At 31.5% G+C, this 23,310-nt stretch overlaps 4 protein-coding genes across 4 annotated transcripts; 1 reads left to right on the top strand and 3 right to left on the bottom strand.

Annotated features, from left to right (window-relative positions):
- Positions 1 to 2,663: 2,663 nt before the first annotated feature.
- On the bottom strand, positions 2,664 to 3,827 carry HELRODRAFT_158648 (hypothetical protein; the record flags this gene model as incomplete). Its single annotated transcript, XM_009010658.1, has 2 exons — positions 2,664 to 2,887; positions 3,587 to 3,827. 2 exons carry the CDS (start codon positions 3,825 to 3,827, stop codon positions 2,664 to 2,666), a joined length of 465 nt encoding a protein of 154 aa, XP_009008906.1.
- A 7,894-nt stretch (positions 3,828 to 11,721) lies between these two features.
- Positions 11,722 to 11,997, bottom strand: HELRODRAFT_62324 (hypothetical protein; the record flags this gene model as incomplete). The annotated part of the gene is made up of 1 exon (XM_009010657.1): positions 11,722 to 11,997. A coding segment is annotated over one exon (276 nt), but the record flags the coding sequence as incomplete, so codon positions are not given.
- Positions 11,998 to 13,032: 1,035 nt separating this feature from the next.
- On the bottom strand, positions 13,033 to 13,740 carry HELRODRAFT_62237 (hypothetical protein; the record flags this gene model as incomplete). The annotated part of the gene is made up of 1 exon (XM_009010656.1): positions 13,033 to 13,740. A coding segment is annotated over one exon (708 nt), but the record flags the coding sequence as incomplete, so codon positions are not given.
- A 5,038-nt stretch (positions 13,741 to 18,778) lies between these two features.
- HELRODRAFT_158646 (hypothetical protein) lies at positions 18,779 to 19,198 on the top strand (the record flags this gene model as incomplete). The annotated part of the gene is made up of 1 exon (XM_009010655.1): positions 18,779 to 19,198. One exon carries the CDS (start codon positions 18,779 to 18,781, stop codon positions 19,196 to 19,198), a length of 420 nt encoding a protein of 139 aa, XP_009008903.1.
- Positions 19,199 to 23,310: the final 4,112 nt, after the last annotated feature.

The following is a 23,310-nucleotide window of genomic DNA, read 5'->3' as shown; positions in this document are numbered from 1 at the left end:
AAAAAACCATCAAATCATATAGCTTCTCGGGATGGCGAATCTTTGTTTACAAATGTTCCCATGTGCTTATCATTCATGATTCCCTTAAAAATACCAAAAGCACATCACAAATCTTTTCTCCAAACCTGCACCACTGAAGCACTTTTCCACGCCCCCACAGGCTAGCTATACATGCTCACCACTCAGTGTCCTTTTCGCAAATTTTTTCAGGACTTCTTGCAAGCAAAACGTTTAGGGACAATCTGGAATTAAAAAAAAAACTTATGCCAGATATGTTGACGATATCTTTTCGCATATGACGATCTGGAACCAGTCAACCAACTAGCAACCCTGAACCGATCATAATTGAATTTCACTATGGAGCATTTCTGTTCTGGAAGATGGACGCATGACGAACAAAGGGGTACAACTGCCGCATACGACAAAGCAACAAATAAAAGTATTTGATTAATTAAGTGGGCTAAGCGAATGCACGGAAATATTCAAAATAAGTACAGTAAAATGCTTTGTGAACCGTGCATTCACTCATTAATATATAAACAAGTTAGAACGTAATCCTGGTAACAATATTCTGAAACTTAGACCACGATCTGACATTTGAGAGCCTTGTGAGTATTGATTGCATGATTCACAACTTATTAATTAATCACATTTAAATGACTCGAACTAACATTGTATCCACACAAAAATTTAAATTATCGGACAGTTTCATATTAGAACCGCATCCAATCGTCACGTTGCCTCTTTCTTTCAAAAAAAAGCTTGCATCATTGCGTAAAATAACGATAGCTTCTTTGGTGTTTCGAACGAATAAAGTGGAGCAGCTCAACCTTGTTTCTTTTTTTGTATCAAAATTATCAAACTAAATTATTGAATTATTTTATTTATTCATTATTACGTGTTTGTGTTATCAATCAATTGACTGATTTTAGTTTCATAGGCTTCATAAGTAGCAAGGTTGTAATGTAAGGAAAGAAGTTGCTGCTTATAATTTAAAATATTTTTTCTTTTGATTGGCTGTTGTGTAATTCAGACATGCATGCAAACGACTTGCCAACATTTTATTGAAATTGCATAAATGGACTGAGAACCATTTATAAAACAAATAAACAGATATCCAAATTCTAATTCCTCCAGTTTTAATAATAACAATAACGCCATGATGTAAATACAAATTTTTAATATTGTAATTCCCTAACCGTAGTAATCATATGAATGTATGCGTGCATGTTTTTTTATCAACATTCCACAGCGGTGAAATACATACAATAGTGAGAGTTTGTAACAACAATTTCATCATATGTATGATGACAGGATGAAATCGATCAAACAAACCATGCTGCAATACCTCGTTCTTGTCAGTTGTCAGCGACGACATTTCACATTTCAAGGACACCTGCTCCAACATTCCGATGCTTCGCAAACATCTACCAATAACTTTCACGTTCTGCAGACACATGTGATTTATCATTTTTTAGAAAGCAAAAAACTTTTGTTCCATCAATATTTAGCCCCAACATTTTTTGTTGTTGCTTGACTGATGCCTACCACGACACTGTAGTTTTTAACACCTCGTCAGTCACATGTCTGTAATAATGTTTTAAAATACAAGACAAAGTTCATACTTTTAGTGCGAGTGCATAAGCGAGCAGAAGGAATGTTTAATTGAAATATATATCGACTGCACTGAGCTGTTAGCAGAAAGTTTTGTAGATGAAAAGTTTGTTTACTTGAGTAAATTATTTCAAATAAAATATTTTTATTGGTTTATTTATTAATTTTATTCCAATCAAATACTAAATGCCCGAGTCGTTCCGGTCAGTGGCCGGTTCAGGTTCCAGTGTTGTCGCACTGGCTTAAAATTTTTTAAATGTTTATATGCAACAGATTTTTAAAAATATGCCAAACATAAATTAAAAATTCAATATTTTTTTTCCTTTCTCGCGCCTTATCCTTTCAGGACATTGGCGACCATCGACCTTCACAAAACCCAATCTTTAACAGTTTGTAAGAGTTGAAATGTGGCAAAACCACACATCTCAGCAGCGTTAATCTTTTTTTCCATTTCTTTAGAAATTGTCCAGGACTCAGAGCCGTAAGTTAGCACAGGAAAAATGTACCATCCTAACAGTTTTAATTTTGTTGATATTCTGGTTTTACAGTTGATGAGGATGTTTTTTTTATTTTAGAATATGCATCTTATGCTTTAGCTATTCTTTTTTTGATATCCATATCACATTTACAACCTTAGGTATTCAGAAATTATGCCGCTGTTATAAATCTCATTCAAAATTTCTGTCATTTTTTCAATGCCAAACTCATCAAGGCATTTAGTTTCTTCAAAAACTATCTCATCTGGACCTGGCGCTTTATTTGATTTCATTTTGGAAAGAGCGGCACGAACTTCAGATCTAAGCATCTTTGGTCCTTCGACGTCTTTTTTAATAGAAGGTTTTTTTACCACGGATATCATCAAAAAGATCGTTAATGTATTTAGTCCATCTTTCAAATACTTTTTTTTTCTCTAGGATTACTTCAACAAATTTAGCTTTTATGCATCCAGAAACTGTACGAGCGTTTTTTTCAGTGATTTCTTTGATGTTTTTATACATTGCATTTTTATTATTGTTTTTGATCTTTTCAATGATTTTGCACTTGTCATTTCACCATTTCTTCTTTGCCTCTAAGCACATTTTTTTGATTGCTTTGTCCATCTTTTTGTAACTATCAGGATTGCAACTTTTAACTTTTCTTCGTTCATCCATCAAAGATACGATGTCATCTGTTATTCCTTTCTGACCTATTTTTTGCTTCTTCACAGGTATTACTTCCCTTGCTGATTCTGTGAGGGCATCTCCAAATATTTCATTTTCAGATTTATTAACGTCTTTCGTCAATTACTGAAATCGATTCCATACTTCAAAGTTATACTTGACCTTGATCTCATCATTTTGTGACAGACTGACAAAACCCAGTTCAAAATTACGTTTTGAGGCCACATCTCTCTTGATTTTTTTTATTTTTATCCTGATTATACAAACAGCTGGGTTATGATCACTCTAACAATCAGCTCCAGGGTAACTTTTGCATTGTAAAACAGCATTTCGAAATCAATGTAATCAACCGTATTTTTTACCTAGTCTCCGGGACTCTTTTAAGTATATTTTCTCCTTGGGCAATTGTCAAAGAAGATGTTGGTAATAATTTGATCATTTGTGACACACCATTTAATCAACGTTTCTCCTCTTTCATTTCTTTCACCTATCCCATGAGGACCATCTACGTCATGTATTTTTTCTGAGTCAACTTTTGCATTCAAGTCATAATAACCACTTTTTGAGCATCATCAAGATCACTGTAAAAAGCATCAAGGTCTTCTTCACTGCTTTCAGACGTTAGCGCATAAATTTGAATAGACGTTAGGTTGAAAGGTTTTGCATGTATTTTGACTAACAAAACTCCGCCAAGAAACACCGCCAAGAAACACGGTCAAGAAACCCTCTAAACTTTTAGACATTTCTTTGTTCAATAGTATCTACACCTACTCCTCGTTCTTCTGAATCCTCTCCAGAGTACATAAATTTACCTTCTTCAAAGGTAATGACACCGGATTTCTTCCACCGAGTTTCGCTCAAACCTAGAATACTGAGCTTCATTCTTTTAATTTCTTGTTTTACATTTTCAAATTTTCCAGTTTGGTACAGCGTTCTAACGTTCCATGTTGCCGCAGTAAAGGGTGTATTCAACTTGTTACTATCATGTTTTTTGATTTGGTATGTGTTTGTCGATGGTTTTCTTGGCAAAAGTTTTGGACGGTAGGTTGCCATTACTTATTGTCAACTTTTCTACTTCTATATGAGATGGGTTATGACCGATAAAATTATATATGATAAATAAATGAGTCAAACAAATAAATAAAAATGAATAAATCAATATAAAATATTTGAAGTTAATGTATAATGTATAATAATTAAAAATAATCCAGAAATAATAATGCATTAAAATCAAAAACAGTAATTATATGAGAATATAAGCCAATATAATAAAATTACCACGATTGAACATACATGGATATTTAAGCAAATATTACTATTGAACAATTAAAAAATAATTAAACACTAATGTAATGCAATATACATACAATTTAAACTATGAAAATGAAAATACATAAAATAAAATTAATAATAATGTTTTTTAATAACTTCCTAATTTTAATATTTAAGAATTAAAAGATTTTGTTATTAAACAGAATAAAAGAAAATAAAATAAATGAATTGTAATAATAAATCAGTATTAAAACAACATTAAAGAAACAAAATTCAAAATTCAAAATTAAATACGAATATTTTTAAAATAAAAAACCGTTAAAACGATACAATACGGAACATAAATTATATAAAAATAAATAAAAAATATATAAGAATATTTATAGAGTAAATTATGAGATATTAATTTAAATTTAAAATAAAGTTATTTTATAATAAATAAACTTCTCCGAAGATGTCTAAAATGGCGAAATTTAACAAAACAACTTCAAATCAAAACAGCCAAAGATGGTCGCTAAGGACCAATAAATTCAATATATCACCGGTCTTATGCTATTCAAATTAAGAGATTGTAACATGCCGTTAAAACTCAACAACAACAAAAACAACAACAATAACAGCACAACTACAACAAAAACAACAAAATTAAGAGGTTGATAGTACCTTATTTATTGTTTCTAGCGTTAATTAAGTTTTTATAGCATGCAATACAATACACAGCTTTTAGTTTCATCAAGCTAAAATCTACAATTAGTGCCTTTAATCGTTGGTATGATGCCTGTGTTGGTCGTTAATGACCAGTTCTGAATCTAAACAGAAAGGACAAAAATCCCAACATATTATGCATGTGTGGACCAATGCCAAAAAACATGAGAATCCATTGAACACAAAACGTTAAACCATAAAAAAGCTTGCAAGCAGAACGAGAAAACAGAACTAAAAAAACATTAAAGAACAAAACAAGTCAGAAGAAGAGAAAAGATTAACATCGAACAACCAACCACGCTGATGTACCTCGTATCGTTTGTGCACGTAAACTTGCACATGTGGCTGGGAATTGTGGGAAGATATAAATTATTATGCTCAAAACAAATTTGTGCAAGTATTGCTCAAATTATGCGTGGTACTACCGTTTCGAATATTTTCAAAAATGAACTCGAGTATAAATTTAGTTAAATAAAGATTAACATTAACAAACGTCTTGCACAATGTTGCATATAAACGCCACGGATAAAGGCAAATCAATTGTTAGTACAATCATAAAAAGACGTTATTTAAAACACATACGCGCGCATGATATGACTGTAATATGCGCCTGTCAGATCAACAGCTAAATATTAAACAATTCTCAAATGAAAATTGTTAACAAACGTTATGATGTTTCAACAATTTGAATAGGCCAAACATTTTTCAACAGTTTTTAAATACATTTCGAGATTTTACAAAAATATACATATTTATATAAAAATGACACAATAGTAACATTAAAAACGGTAGGCAATACTGTAAACCATAATTTCTCTTTGGCAAGCGCTTATTATAACCGATGTCAGGCTGGCAGGTCAGAAATTCTTACCCTATAATTATAAAAATTTATAAATATATAGATATAATGTTTATAAATATTTGTTTTTTATTCATTAAATGCGTGAGATGTTTGCGGTTTTTATTTGCCCTCTCAAAAGTATTCACATTTCAGTTTTTTAATAATAAAAAAATCGTACATGATCTAATAAATATATATAAGATCTTTGTTGTAATGTGCATAAGAAGAATCTAAGAAACTTCACACTCAGGGATATTCACTACAGAAATAACTTCAATATTGATAAAAAAATTTACCAATGAAATTTTGCACTCAGTTAATATTGTCAAAGCTAAATTAAATAACATTGTTACTACTGTAGAAATTTATATTGCAACATTAAATGTGAATCGATATAAAACGATTAATATTCATTATCGTAAATGCATATTGTTGAAAAAATATAAATCATTCATGCATGACATTTTGCTGCTGCTACTACCTTTTTGCGTTGTGTTTGTTGGCATTGAAATAAACGTTTATATAAGTCTGTATTTGAAGCAATTGTGTTTATCTATAAGACACCAATGAACCTAACGGAAAATTGAATATCTTGACGATCGTGCAAGTAGCAACACTATCAACCACATTTTATTAAGGTGCAGCATATTTATTCGTTCAGCCACACACCAGTTGCCTGTTCACTTCAGTTCCAAAACACCATCTGTTCATTTCAAATACGTAACAACAGCGTTAGTTGCACTTTTTCTCTATGAAATTATGTTCGTTAGCACGTGCAGTTGCTCAACTCCTTGCAGACCAAACAAGCATTAATTCGCTCTCGTGCACTTGTTATTCAATTTGGCCCGTCTCTTTCAACATTTACGAGTTGATGCGTTTGCTTCTTGTAATATTCATGTCGTCGTCTAATTTGCTGATTATGTTGTTGTGATTGATAGTACTGATGATTGTTGGTGATGATTATGTTTCCGATGATGGTTATCATGTTGTCTGTTGATGGTGGTGATGATGACGACGACGTTAATATTGCAGTTGGGATGATGATTGAGATGCAGATGATTGGGGTTTTTTATGTAGTGTGATGTCAGATAATGATAATTGTACTAACTTGGTGATTATGTAAATGTAAATTGTAAAGGAACAGCAATACTTAATTTTTTGAGGAAAAAAAAATTCTGTCGTTAATGATGATGATGTTAGTTGACAATGATTCATGTGGCTACTTTAGTGAGAATGGTGCTAGGAGAATAGTGATTATATTGTAAAACTTCGGAGGCGCTAGCTTTGCTCAAGATTGTTCAACAAATAAGGCGTTAGAAGCTTCTTGTAAATTTGTCGATCCATTTTGCAAAATTATTTATAAAAGGTAAAGCGTTCCAGATTTGTGCCGAAGATACCAAAAATCTCTTTTCCAGAGTGGGAAAACTGAATCTATATTTATTGAAGCGGGAATCAACCATTTATTTAGTAGATTAATTAATTGATTGATTTGTTATTGGACATAAGCTACTATAATCAATCAATCAATCAGTCAGTCAACCAACCAACCAACCAAACAACCAACCAACCAATCAATCAATTAATCAATCAATCGTTCACAGTCAGTCAGTCAATCAATCAATCAATTACTTTATAAAGCGCTATTTCCGCAATGTTCAACATCGCTCCTTAATGAATTTTGCAACATATGGATCTTGAGATCAGCTCTGAACTTTGTAATTGATAGAAAAAGAAGGGAACTAACTTGTTCAGAAAGAAAAAAACAAAAACCACCCAAATTACAAAACCACCGAGAAAACTTGCCGCCATCACGCTAAACGTAAATATAAGATTGTTCCCATTATTTTTTTTCTATTACGCAGCTTAGAGCTGCTTACAACCTGTTTGCTACTTATAATTAACTTTTGTATTTCAAAAAAAGGCATCAGACCACACATACATACATTTTTTGTATGTACGCGCAAGCACCATTTCACACACGCACATGGTTGATTTAGTTTTGCGCAGTCAATATTTGAATTTAGAACTAAAACATGAAATAGGGAATTTGTATCGTCTGAGCTAACTTGCCAACCAAATTAGTTTCATCAATTGATTGAACTAATCTTCTACGTGCCAGTGTCTACTAAAATCTTATAAAATTACGCATGACATACAAAGGAAATATGCAAACACACAAAAATATTAACGAGCAAGCAATAAAAAACACATGGACACACAAACAAACAAACTAACAAGCAAACACACAAACGAATAAATATCTTTGCTTTGAAGAGCGTCCACTCTAATTATTCATCAAATGCGTGCTACTATACGTTCAACCTGTCCCTACCAACTGTTTCGACAAGGTTTAAAATTATTATCATTAATAATTTTTACCGATATCTTGCTTTTAAATTTGCCTATTTTCGTAAACACAGACACAGGATCTGCTACCTTTTCGAGACATTGCCAAAGTGCAAAAAGAAACACGCACATGTGATCACACACAAATGCACAGGCATTGACGTAAACTTAGAAAAACATACAATATATTCACGCATATCACACATATTAATGACACAAGTACCAAGTACATTTTCACACACAAACACGAGCACACATAATCGAAAACCATAAATGTCGAGACGTAACATATAGACATGAAACCTTTAAACGCTCATGCTGCTTAGTTGGCCTTTGTGCTGCGCACATAAAAGTCTTGTTATGCTGTGCAGTTATATAATTTTGTTTTTTATTTTATTTAAACAAAACTAGAAAGTTGTTTTAACAATTCATTTTTTTATTAATAAAAAATTTATGAAATAAAAATATAAAATGAAAATATTTTTTGCTACATTTCAACTTTATTTAATTTATATTTTTAATAAATTTATTTTTAACATTTCAACTGTCATTAATATTTTTTAACAAATTTGTACAGATGCAGTTGAAAAAAAGTTCACAGATCATCCGTTTTTCGTTGTTATGGTTACAAAAACTGAACATATCTTCAACCAACAGAATGTCATTTTGTGTATAATTATTTACAAGTGTTGTAAAAAGTCTTGGTTGATAGTAGGAGTTTTTGAAAAGTTTCATAGCTGTTTCAAATTGTTTCATAGATATACAAATAAATACAATATAAAATTATTTAAACAGAAAAAAATTAACAATTAACGATAAAAAATTTCAATAAATGAACAAAGATTAAAACTCAAGAAGATTTTAAAACAACGTGCAACACTAATAAACAAAAATACGTTAAAGCAAAGGTCAATCATTTAACATTTAACAGGGCCTACTATTCTCTAGTTAGGATGTGCGCGTGTTAATCGCTTGGTCTGACTCGATGTGTCTTAAACTTAATCCTTCTAAATTTGAATTAATTTGTTTTAATAAATCTAAACTAAACACTCTATTACTATTCCTCCTATTATCTTACCTGACTCTAAAACTCTTGATGTTTCTCAAAAGTTTCGTAGTCTAGGCTTTATCTTTGATTCTAGTATGTCTCTTTCATCTTAGATTAATAGTATTGCTAGAAGTTCTTACTTTCATCTATGTAGAATAAAAAACTTTTGCTTTTTCTTGATGATCTTATTTTTCTCCTTGTTAGTTCCTTAGTCTTATTTAGGATTAATTATTGTAACTCGCTCTACTATGGTCTTCCTGATCCTACACTCTATCTTTTAGGTAAAGCTTTGAACTCTGCTGTTCGTCTAGTTGCTCGTGCCCCTTTCTTTTCTCATATATCTCCATATCTTGTTCTCTTGCACTGGCTACTTATAAAATATAGAATAATTTTTAAAATTTGCAAATTTATGTATAAGTCTCAATCTAAATTATTTCTTAAGTACTTATCAAATATATGAATTGAACCTAAACACCCTGGTTTACGATCGTCTTCTTGTTCTCAATGTCACTACGCGCAATTTTTGTGCTATAATGGCCAGCCGTCGTTTATGACGTTTATTAATCTAAGATGACGTTGTTTATTATCTAGCAGTGTGCGGACGTTCCATGCTGCGAGTTTTGACACACTTCTTTTCTGTGTTATTGCAGAGATGTTTTGGTTGCAATTTAGATATCCAGTTAGTCGCGTCAGCGTACTAACAAAATGGGTTTAAAGAACTTTGTTTAACGCATTTTTATAGTATTTTTTATCTCTTTTTATTTGGAAAAAGCTGTACTGTTTTTGAATATGGCAGCTTTTTCGTCCAAATAAGATACTGACAGACAATAACCTGGTCTTGGGTAGGCAGTGAACGACCACCACACTCAGACTGCCTTCGTGCTGGCTTGTGTCTAAACATAAACAGATTTCTTATTATCAAAAACAGACTGCAATAAAATCCTTATCTACAAGAACAGTTTTTCAAAGAGCAATAACAATTTTATAAAACATTTCTGAACTAAATATATTTGTTTAAGTAAAGTAAGCTTTGGGAATATTTACCTAAATAATCTTACAATAATTTTAATGCAAGTAGATGAACGTTTGGTTTAGTTGTATTAATGTGGAATAATTAAGAACATCTTATAATTTAGAACATGCCAGCATATCAAGATTTTTTAAAAACAACTGAGTGAGTCAATATGATATGATAATTAATCCAAAAAACTTAGCCAAAATTTGCCCTTTTATGTGCAAATTTAGTGGACCAAAGACATTGGACGGCCGAAATGAACTATACACATTTTTTAATATTAATCACAAGTTTGTTGTTTGGAAACCAGTTGCAAATTGAGTTTGATTCGCCAATAATTATCATAATTCCTAGTCATCGTTGAATTTTTTGAATGAGTAGATATGATAAGTATCATCGGCATGTAAATTATCTTAAAGATTGACGGAAATGTACATAAGCCGTTGATAAATATAAACAACAGACCTTAAATGGAACCCTTTTGGGAACCAGTAACATTTCTAAGTTATGTGTGTGTACAATGTAATATCAATATATGTCCGTGAAATTTTCATTCGATGCCTTACCAACGTCGGATGCCTTAAGTTAAGTTATTACAATTTAAAGAATTAATGATTGTAGATGTTTTTTATTGTTCAAAATACCGTTATGTTCCAATTTGCCTTCACATCATTTTTTCAAGCATATTTTGATGAAATGTTTTTTGAAAAATACGTTTTCAGATGTACTTTATTTCATTAGAATGCCATCTGTTTGGTTTATAAATATTAAGTTTTGACACAAACACACACATAAACACATACACATACCACACTCGCACGCGAGCACATACACTAACACTCATACACGTGTGTCTATCTGTCTGTGTCCGTTTCTCTGTACGACATTTTTGAAACAGGTATATGAAAAAAATGATATAGAATTTAAAAGGCTAAAAGTTTTTTAGTTTAAATTAGAAAAAATTGCTAAAAATGAAGCATGTTGGTTTGACAAGAGTTCCGAACCATGTTTAAATTGTACATTTGAAAATATTTTGATGAATGGCAATGACTAAGTAAAAATGAATGCTAATAAAAAAAGGTTTATGCCAAAATGTTTTATTATGTAAACATTATTATTTGAGTTTAACAATTCGATCGATTTTTTCAACTGCTTAAAAATCACTTTTACAAAATGTTAAATAAAGACAATGGAATTAATTAACGATAAAAAATATAATCCGTGCTGTCAATGATACAAGTTTCTATAAAAACTAATATCTATATTTGCTAATGATATAAAAAAGTTAAACCGTAAGAATCATTTTATTATTTAAGAATCATGTAAGAATCAAGAAAAAAGAAAGTATTTATAATCCGAAAAATGTTATACATCAAGTGTGAAAAAATGCTGAATACTAATGAAAAAAAATTATCGGTAAGTGTTCATTTGTAAATTCTTGTAAATTTACTGAGTTAGATTGAAAAACTGTAATGACAAGTGATAATGTTTATAAATAAAATATGTCAATAGATCACATTTTTTTCATCGTATAAAAATATTTTAAATCACAAACTATGTGCTGAAAAACTAGCATCAACGTCGTTTAACTTGAAATTTTGTAATGAAAAAAGCAACTAATTTAAGATTATTAAGAAAAAAACATCATCCGAATGAACCAATTGTTAAATTGCAAACAAAATTAATATTAAAATGATTAAATTCTACAAATCTTTTAGGATTACGTACGTCGCCAATCCAATTTGAAAATGCGAACAAAAGTTTTTTTGAACTGCTGATTGGCAAAAGCGTAACAAAAAGGGTTTATAGGACTGTTCGTGTAACAAACCCAGTAAGATATGGAGTAGAGGTATTTATTGATGCACGCTGGACAGAAGCCCATTATTAGAGCTAAAACATGCCAAGGAGTCCAACATAATATGAAAGCGCCTAGAATTATTGTTATAGTTCTAAGAGCCTTGAAAGCTCGGTCTTCTCGTCTGCTTGGTTGTTTATTCGTTGGCGAAAGAATTTTTTCAAAGTTTCCTCGAGTATGTTGAAGATTTCTATTGATGTCATTAACTTTTGAAGTCACCTCTTTATCGTGAAAGCCTTCTCCCAACGATGACTTTTTAATAAAGTTGGAATGTATTGCATCATCCTTGGTAACATTCTTTGTTTCATTTCGACTAAAATCACTTTCATATTCATCATCTTTCTGATTATTTTCATCAAGAGAATTATTATTTGCACCTTGATAGAAAAAGTGTTTCGAGTTTATTTTGTCAAAATTGCATATCTGATATACTGGCTTTGAATTATCATACGGAATTGACGAATTCTTGTTATCATCATGCAACAAATCACAATCAGATTCGTCTTCTGTTGTGACAGAAATTTGTCTGCTTACTTTTTCGTATGATCGTTGATCTAAATTTTCAACACGGTTGCAAAAGATGTTTTTAACTGGGCGTTCGTGTTTTTTACTTGACTGATTTTTTAAATGAGTGTGTTCATTGATGTTGTTAGCAACACCATACGAAATGCATTCAGACTTGGTTGGCGGGGTTGTGCACAATGCACTCAAGTTGGTTTCCGCTGTGTCACTTTTCACGAATTCGCCGTGGCCAGGCGAAGTAGTTCCTAGCGGACGAGCCAGTTTGTTTGACTTGCTCCATCTACGTTGTTTCAGTCGATACTGCGTACCATTGCGAGTAGACATCTTTTCAAAATTTAAACTTGGAAAATGGGGTTTGGGAGAGTTAATTTTATTTTCGGCATTTGATTCATCTATTTTAATAATTAAACTATTTGAGTTATTTGATGTTTGGCCGCAGAAATACTTTGTAACATTCAGACATTCGTGTTCAAAACAATCTAATCGAGCCATTTCTGATTTGACATTTGATAATTCTTGACTTTCAATTTTATCTTTTGTGTTTGATTGTTTTAAAACGTCAGCTTTCACAGTTTTATTTTTGTTGGTATCATATACATCACTATTTTTTAACAATGGTTGAATTTGAGATTTAGTTCGAGATACAGTAGCAACCAAATTTGCTATTTTTTTGCGTTTCTCTTCAGATTTTTTTTGTAAACCTAATACAACCATATATATTCCTACATATAATCCAATCATAATGACAATAGTTACCCAGAAATAGCCAATTTGTAAGAGCGAATTAAAAACAGCATTTTTCAAGTACTGTACTTCACATTCACCCTCCTTCAGATCTCGCTTTCCAGTAAAATACTGCCAACCAAATATTGAAGTGAAAAACACCACCACAGGAAAAGTCCAAATTACAATAATTATTATCAAAACTTTTCTTCCTGTTCTCCATGCTCTGTATTTTGCGGGAATTTTCACGGAGCAAAATCTATCGACTGTAATACAAAACACCGTGTATATAGAACACAAACACGCACTATAATCTATGGAAAGCCAAAGATCGCAGAGAAATTCTCCGATCAACCATCGTTGACCAGCCAGAAGATATGCCGCATAAAACGGGATCGATACGGCTCCAATGAGGAGATCGGACACTGCCAACGAAGCGATGAAGTAGTTGGGCGGTTGTCTGATGCTTCTTTCTAGCAAGAAACTCATCAGAACAACAACATTGCCTGCGATGGTGACGATACTCATGATGCCAGCAATCGTTGCAAGTATTACTGTAAGGGCTAATCCGTAATAAGGAATATTTGTCGACGGTTTTGTGGTGGTGAGGTTAAAACTCTCATTATTATCGGAGTTCATCGAATCAAAGAAATGCGAATCTGTGACAGCGATGCTAACGCTCACAATCGATGTACCAACATGCATTAATAACTTTTTAATATTAATTAGTCTACAACATTTTATTGACTAACTTTCAATTATTAAAAAGTTTAATGATTACAATAAATTATTATGAGTAGTTGTAACGAGGATAGATTTTTTGCGAAGCCGTACAAAAATATTAAAATAAAATTATTAAAAATTTAGCTTGGATTAAAACTTCAAGTAAAACTTATCAATAATTATCAAAAATAATTAAAAAAAACTAAAGTAGCGAAGCATCTCGTTGTGAACTGATCAGCATTTCGTTTGGTCAATGGAATTTTTTTTATAACACAAGCCTCCACAATATACGTACAGTTACATAAGCTATCAAATATATAACATTCACTTATTTGATATGCGTGCATATGTGCTTGTGAACGAGATTGTATAAATTTATATTTGTAAATTTTTTCTTAGCAATAATTTATATTAATTAAATATTTGCTCATGAGATGTAAAGAATTATTACAGGGAACCGCATCAGTTTCTGAATAAATAAGCAAGCTCGGTTATTCTTCATTAGATGCATTGTTTCTATATGACTAAAATGTATTTGCATCTAAATAAATTATTAGACTCAAACGATCTGATGATTTTTTAATCGTTTGTAAAACGCAATAGCAATGAAAAAAGAATTTTTAATAATTCTACAAGTAAAATCATCAAGAAAATTAATAAAAGCCGAAACAAAAATCATTTTAATAAGCATTTGTTAAGCTATAAAATATAATTGAATGATCCAGACCGTAACACTAAACAAAAATACAAAGCTCTCTTTTTCATGGTCAAACCAAATTATTTTTATTAACAGGAATTCATATTCTTAAGTCTCCTTTATTCATTGAAACCCGAATAAAACGGATCTGTAATAGGCTAATGCTCAGTTATGTCTGTTTCAGCTGGCCCTTCAAGAAGACGTGGTACCTGATATCGCGTTGTGGTGAGGCGGGGATCGATTCCGGGGGCATTTTATAAAATACTAATATCTAATGTAGATTTCTAATGTTTTCATCTCATAACCCTGCTGCTCTCAAGCCAATATCTAATGTAGGTTTCTACTATTTTCATCTCATAACCCTTCTGCTCTCTAGCTTTCTTTCTTTGGTTTTAATTAATAAATTTGTGATTAAATATTTTTACAGTTTAATTCTAACATTTTAATATATATAATTCCTTCATTTACCTTTTGTTATTGTTTTTTAAATTTTTACTTTTCAACTTTGATTTGTTTGTGATGAATTTTTTGTTTGTTTGTTTGTTTGTTGATTTCATATGATGTTTGTTTCAATGCTGAGGGCACTTAATAGGGTCACTAAAATAACATTTGTTTGCTTTGTGGAAAGCATTATTCAAAATGCTTTTTAAAAAAATAAGTTTACAAACTCTTTGTGCTATTGTCTTAATTCCTTTTTTTAAACTGTTTTGTAATTTCATTATTCATACACATACGTCAAAATTTTTAGTTCCATGAAACTGTAAGCTCATTTTTTAGTAATAACCCAGTTTCAAATTTTAAAAATTATCAATTTATTGAATTGTATCATCGTTTACATTTTTGGAGAATAAAACAAAATTGTTTTAAATGCAAGGGAAATGTTTTGTATTACCCTTAAAATTTTAAGCTATCAACATAAACGTTACGGTACAACTTTTTTTCAAAACTAATGATGATTTATTGAATTTATTAATGCTTCAGTCTGCAAATGTAACTGAATTCTTCTTTCCTTAAAATGCCATTCAAAATTTTTTTGTTTTAACTTTAATTAGTGAGATAGCGCTTTTCAAAAAGGAAGTGGAAGCTTTGAAGTTGGGATAATGTTAACAGTCTCAGCCCTCCTCAACAATAAGGTTTTGTAAATTTTGGTAAAGAAACGTTTTTTTTTAAATAGGAAAATTGTGGAAAAAATGTGAAAGAAACAGAAAATGAAAAGTCTCAAAGTGAAGATTTAGTACTCTCTCAAAAATGTTTAGTTGCGCTCATGTAGAGAGAGTATCAGGTTGCTAAATAAAAAGTATTACATTGTAAATTATTTGAATATGTACATATTTCTCCGATTGAAATTAAATTATAGTAAATTATTCTATAAAGTCGTATAACTTTTAAATATAATTTGTAACATTGTTTGAAATGGAATCCACACGTTGTAATTAAACTTTTGTTAACTATATTGTCGTTGCTATTTTAACAAAATCTACGTTTGTAAAACTGAAATGAAAAGACTTAAAAAAATAGGAAAAATACTTTAAAAAGCATAATGACGATGCGTTATGTTTAAATACTTTCACGCTCAGCACAATTTGTATGTTGTTTAAAATTGTTTTATTTATAGAAATGTACTGCAATGCTGATTGGTTTTTTCAATTATTTTGATTTAACTGCAAGATGGTTAGCATGGAATGTTTTTTAACTCTTCTCAGTGTTGTAATTGAATTTTTCAATCAGTGTTTTTATGAACTTCTGTTTAAATTTCTTGCATTGTTGTTACAATATTATTTGTCAGTTGATGTATAATTACATTTAATAACTATAAAAAATCTGTATATCAATGATGATGGTTTTGGCTGGTGATGCCGTTGAACGATGATGTTGGATGATGATGCTGGCTGATGATAATGATGTTGGGTGATGATGATGATGTTGAAAGCTGATGAAGATATCGGGTGCTGTATTCAACATTAGTGTATCGCAAGCGAGTTAATGTTTCACTTCCTGTCTTCCTGTGAGTTCTAGTTGCATAGCACTTCAAATGAGTTTGCGTGATCTTATCTGATCTAATGGTCCAATTTCATAAATTTCGAAAAGAATGTTTACGAACACATTAACTATTTTTGCTGAAAATTTTTAAATGAATTAATCATCATTTGTTGTTGCTTTTTTAGTTTTTTATTATTTTATTTATTACGTTATAGTTTGAAATTTTACATTTTTTACAAACTTTTAAACATTTTATTAGAGAATTTAGCAAAAATATTAGGATTTAACAGAATTTATTAAAAGTTATTAGAAATAATAAAATTTAACGTAATTATTTTTAAAAATGTGCTCTCATCTGTTTATGTTTGCATCCTCATTTATTTCGAAAAAACGATCTGTGAAACTCAGGCTTACAAAAATGTTCTTCTCGGGACAAAACATTGATGTCGAAAATATGGCTCACGGCAGTCATCGCGAAAATAGTATTTGATTTTCCTGTTAGTAATCATTTTTTACATGAAAATTGATATAAATCCGGAACTTTAGTAGCGCCTGAAAATGTAAGCAGTTCAATTGGCAGCTAGTGGCAATAGCACTCTTCCTCGTGCTCTTGACTTTTCCTCTGCTTTTGATACTTTGATTATACGATTCTCTTGATGCTGTTACATCTTTCTTTTAATACTACTGATTCTTGTATATTTTGGTTTTCTTCTTATCTCTGTAATCGTTTTTTTCTGTTGTTCTCAATAATTCTACTTCTAACTCCTTTACTCTCACTTTAGGGGTACCTCAGGATTCTATCCTTGGCCCTCTTCTATTTATACTCTATACCTCTGAACTACTTCGTATTATTAATAACTTTTCTTTCTCTAGTCATCTATATGCTAATGATTCTTATGTTTATACTTCTTTTCCTCCATCTAATCTCAATAGTGTTCTTTATAATCTATCTCTATGTCTTTCTTCAATTATTGCTTGGTCTGACTCCATCTGGTTATCCATTAACAAAATAATCATAAATTATTCGAAATGTGCATACATTACTTTTGGCCCAAAAATACTCACCAACCAAGCTCCTAACCTAAACCTATTAATTAATGACGTTCCTATAAACCGCACCCTGTCAACCAAATTCCTTGGAATCACCATCACAGAAAATCTCTCACGGTATTCTCACCTACAAACTACCTCAGACAAAATCAACAAACTCATAGGCATCTTTTACAAAATCAAATAAAAACTCTCTCTTTCTGCTCTACACACGCTTTATTACACATTCATCTACCCTTATCTAACCTACTGCATCACACTATGGGGAAATAGTCCAAAAGACAACCTGAATAATTTAATACTCTTCCAAAAAAGATCATACGTTTAATTTTTAACCTCAAACCCGATTTTCATACTAAACCCTTCTTCCTAGCAAAAAAATTTTACCACTTAACTTCATCTATCTTTACTACTCTGCTTTATTCGTTTTTAAATTTATCAACAATCTTCTCCCACCTCACTTTATCAACTTCTACACATTAAGTAACTCACTAGACACCCCTCTCTTCTATATCTACAAAACTCGCCTCAAATTAATCCAGACAAGCATAAAAATAACTGGTCCTAAAATTTGGAAAGAACTTGTACCTCCCCATTTAAGAGCCATCATAAACTTACAACATTTCAAGTCAAAATTCGGTGCTTTTTTTATTGACACTGGATCTCGACTCCACCACCTAATACTATGATAAGAATACGTTAGAACAAATGATGCGGATGAATGATCTTTATGAATGGTTAAATATTTGAGTGTTTATATATGTACTGAACGAACATTTACATATTTATATGTCTATATATGTATGACACGAACATTTACTTATTTATCTTCTATTATCTTTTTGCCTCAGTTATTTTCCTTATTTAATTTCATTAACTATTCATATATCTACCTGCGGTGGCCTCCACAAGACATACAATCTTATTCGGTCTCCGCATATTCAACTTCATAACTTTTATTCACTTATTTGATATGTTGTTGATTATGAATAAACTTTGAAAATGAAAAATATATATATATATGAAATAAAAAATATATATATATAAAATGAAATGAAATATATAATTACATCTTCAGTGCATTATATATACGTCCTGGGCATGACATAAAACTGCATCCACGCTGTCTTGCGTGCTTTTGAGCAAAAGGCTAGGCTCTTCGCTTATAACTGGTGATTGTCGTCAGGATGGGTGTCCGGATGTATAAACTTTCCCCAAATTACTCTTATGCCATCACAAAGAAAAACAACGGCCCCTAGTCCCCAGCAGGCCTTAAGTGGTCAAGGGGTGCCAAGAATCCCTGGGAAGTATGCAATAGCGGAGGGATGTTGCAGAAAAACTCAGAATGACCCCTTTATGGTACTTAGACTTGGAACGCTCAATGTTGGATCACTGACTGGCCGCAGCATGGAAATTGCAGAAATGCTCGAGCGTAGAAGGATTGACATTTGCTGCCTTCAGGAAACCCGATGGAAATCGAATGGTGTCTGTCATGTCAACTCAGACAAAGAAAAATATAAACTATTCTGGAATGGTCAAAAGACGGCCAAAAATGGTGCTGGAATTTTTGTCAGAGAACCGCTAGCCCAAGAAGTACTGATATTAAAAGGATTAATTTACGTCTCATGTGGATCAAGCTTCGCATAGAAAAGCAAACAATGATTATTTTTCTGCATACGCACCACAAACAGGCGATTCAGAAGAGATGAAAAATGACTTCTGGGCTGCATTATCTGACACCATCTTAACAATACCAAAATCTGAAACAATCCTGATTGGAGGCGATCTCAATGGCCACGTTGGAGAGAAAACAGATGGTTTTGGCTATGGAAAACGGAATGAAAATGGCAACCGCATCCTTAAGTTTGCTGAAAGTCACGGGTTTTGTTTACTGAACACATATTTTAGAAAGATGTTGGAACATCATAACATACAAAAGTGGACCATCAGCCGAAGGCTGTTCAAAAACGTCAAAGTTATACCTGGCGAATCATGTGTCGCCCATCATAGACTCCTTGTGGCAGACCTGGTTGTCGAACTGTCAAAACATAAGTCTAAACAAATGCCTCGGAGAATCATAACGTGGAAGCTGAAAAGCAATATTCATCGAGAAAAATTTCAACAGATTGTCGCCACACAGACCACCAATCGCAAGCCAGTACAGATTCGATATTGATTCACAAAAAAGGTGACGCCAGCGATCTAGCAAACTTCAGACCAATAACGCTTTAACTAGTTCTCTATAAAATATTTTCAACATTTGTCAACAATAGATTATACAAATATCTCGAAATGAATTACATCATCAATAAAACAATCCAAAAAGGTTTCTACCCAAAAGTAGACGGTGTAGCTGAACACACCCATTTATTGTCACATCTACTGAGAGACGCAAAGAAGCACTAGAGAACTATCATTGCTACTCTTCTGGACTTAAGAAATGCGTTTGGTGAAGTTAGTCATGATCTCATTTCATCAGTTCTTCAACATCACCATATCCCGGACCAAGTGAGCAATTTGATTAGATCAATATATGTTGATTACTCCATTACTGTATCTGTGTGTAATAATTTAATTCCACCCATTCCGGTGAAACGTGGAGTACTGCAGGGCGATCCCAGCTCCCCCTTATGCTTCAATCCTCTAATGGAAGTATTACAGCAAAAATATTACCAACAATGCGGATACATTTGGGGACCAACTGCTAGCCTGAAGTCACGAGCTTTGGCTCCAATTTGCTGACGATATAGCAATCATTGCAAACAGCACAGAGGGAGCCCAAAACTGATTGATCTCAATCTAGCTTGGTGCCGATCGACGGGTATAAGGATGAGAATAGATAAATGTTGTACATTTGGGATGCGAAAAATCGACGAAAGATATGAACAATTTTTACCAAAATTAACAATTGATAACGAGACGATTCCTCAGATCAACATCAATGATCATTTTACATATTTGGGAAAAATTTATGACTTCGATTGTAGGAACGCAAAAGAAATGGAGTTATTACATAATAAACTAAAACAAATACTACATACGATGGATGAATTGGATACATCCGTCCAGTGGAAACTTGAAATTTTAAGACGATTTGTTCCATCCCAATTAATATTTGAACTTCGTATTTACGACATTTCATTGACATGGATAGAAAATACATTAGACCGTCTGATAACAGAGACCGTAAGAGATTGGCTGACCATGCCAGTAAGCAGCTGCGTCGCAGAAATGTTATCTCTGCCCTAAAAATCTGGAGGCCTCAACGTAAAATCGCTAAAGTGTCATGCTGAAATGGCAAAGATGAAACTCCGTGGTTACTTTAAACGAAACGCCAGCGATGAAATAAAATCTCTCTGGAACGAAACATGTAACACTTACAGAAAGGTTGACAATCTCATTTCGGAGAATGTTGATATTAAGCAGGCACTTGAAGCTCTCAAACGACAACATCATCAGAAGGACCTGAGCCATCTGTCGATACTGCAGTGTCAAGCAGCTCTGGTCAAATCAGTAAATGAAAATATCCACAACTCAGAGATTGCGCGATGGTCTAAATCGACAGTAAAACTATCCGAAGTCCTTTATAAATTTGTAAACTGCCTACAAATGCTAACCTTCGGCTTCGGCAGAATTTATAAAATATTGTAAATATATATATATATATATATATATGTGCATATATATATATATATATATATATATATGTATATATACACATATATATATATATATATATATAGAAAGGAGACTGCCGGATCATGTTAGCGTTCAATCACTCAAACACTGGCGCCGGTGTTTCTTTTTTCTGTCCCTGCCTACTTTTTTCGTTCGACCTCCATTAGTTATTAAATGTTTCTACACAATTTGATCTCCTAAAATTAAAGTAAAGTGTTTGTGCAGCTTCGTTTTAAATACTTTTTTCATAACAAAGGAACACATACATGCCCACAAACAAACAGACGAAAAACTCGATCTATTATTTCAATAAACATATTCAATTTTTACAGTGGTGCTATTCTTTTGTAAGATGATGATATGATGATGTCGATGATTTCAATGGTGACGTCAGTGATGACGCTGATGGTGACGAAATGATGAACGCGGTCAATGCTTATTATGAAGACGAATGCAATGTAGTATTTGTAGATCTGGAGCGAGATTAATAGATTGGCTCGTTGAATGATGTAAAAAATTGGTGGCTGTTTGCTTCTTGCTGCTATTTACTGCAAAATCTTATAGAAACAATTTGCTGGAACAATTTATTAAAACAATAAAAGCAAAGAATTCATCAACAACTCATCACAGCAAATAATTTGGGCAAGGATCGGTTCAACTTGTTTTGCAGCTTTCAACTTATATTTTAGAACAACATTAGTCTAAGTAAAAAAATCAAACAATTAATCAATAAATTAATCAGTTGGATAGAGCATTCAAAAAAAGATCAGCCATGGTTTTACAGTCATATAATAAATGTATAAACAAATAAATAATTTTTCAACATTGGAATAAATTGTCACTTCATGACACTGATCAAACAAATAAATAAATAGATAAATATTTATTTATTTTTGACAAATGAAACTTTCTATTCAATGTCTTTCTAACAGAATTCAAGTCAAATAATGAAGCGCATTCCCATTTACAACACAAATATAAATAGTCATTTCATTGATTATATTTTCAATTTTTCAACATTAGAAAAATTATAAAAAATGAAAATCTCATTTGAAACATCAATTTTGCATCAAAAAACCAAAATTTTATTTAATTGCATTGTCATTATATCAAAAAATTTATTTCACAAAATATAGGATAATGCGCTGCTTAGCTTATTTTTAGTTTCATAAAACTCATTCCCATAAATTATATGATTAAAAACATCAATTGAATAAACCTTAGCATTATAACATATATAATTATATAGGGAAGCTTTTAAATACCTGTTCTATGGAGTCATGCAATATTCAAAAAATTATTTTTTCTTTAATGGGTGACAAAATAATTTAATTTATTCCATATACATAATTTTGTTTAGTGGATTTGTTTTATTTTAATATAATGTTCAGTTTTACATGTTGGCATAATTGTTTAATCAGCAAAAAAGAGACAAAATCATTTTTTCTGGAAATAAAAATTCACAACAACATAGTTATTTTCCAGGTTTTTCTATATTGACTAGACATTTCGTTTTAATCATTCTTCTCTCCGGAAAAATATTTATTCTAAGTTCATCAGCTGAGTTACGCTGCCTCAGCCAGCGTTCCACACATTGCAATCGTTATAATCTGAGTAAACTGGCTTAAGAAAATTCGGTTGATGAGTGCGGTTGAATGTTTTTAAACTGGAAAAAGTTAGAGTGCTTCAAACGTGTCTTGTTGCTTCATATTTTATTTTTTTTTAAATAAAGTAATTAAATCTAAAAAAAAATATCGAAAATTGAAAAAACTTGAAATAATTACTCTTAGTAATCTAAGATGGGAATACGTGCATGTAATTCTCAGCTATGTGTACATGTTTTTAGTTTTTTTAATCTTTGTTTATATTATATATACATTATACATATATTATATATATTATTAAGACCAGAAGCGTAGCTTATTTGGCCATTAAAAATAAACAGAAACACTATATATATATATATATATACTATATATATATATATATATATATATGTATATATCAAATCAAATTTTGTGTTTATATAGCGCCAATTATAATTGCTTATCATTAGCGCTCTTCTCGTATAATGCATGTTG

This window comes from Helobdella robusta (assembly GCF_000326865.2).
Source record: "Helobdella robusta unplaced genomic scaffold HELROscaffold_1, whole genome shotgun sequence".
NCBI classification, from domain to species: Eukaryota; Metazoa; Annelida; class Clitellata; order Rhynchobdellida; family Glossiphoniidae; genus Helobdella; species Helobdella robusta.
The sequence above is the reverse complement of the archived record's forward strand: the minus strand, read 5'-3'. Positions and strand labels throughout refer to the sequence as shown.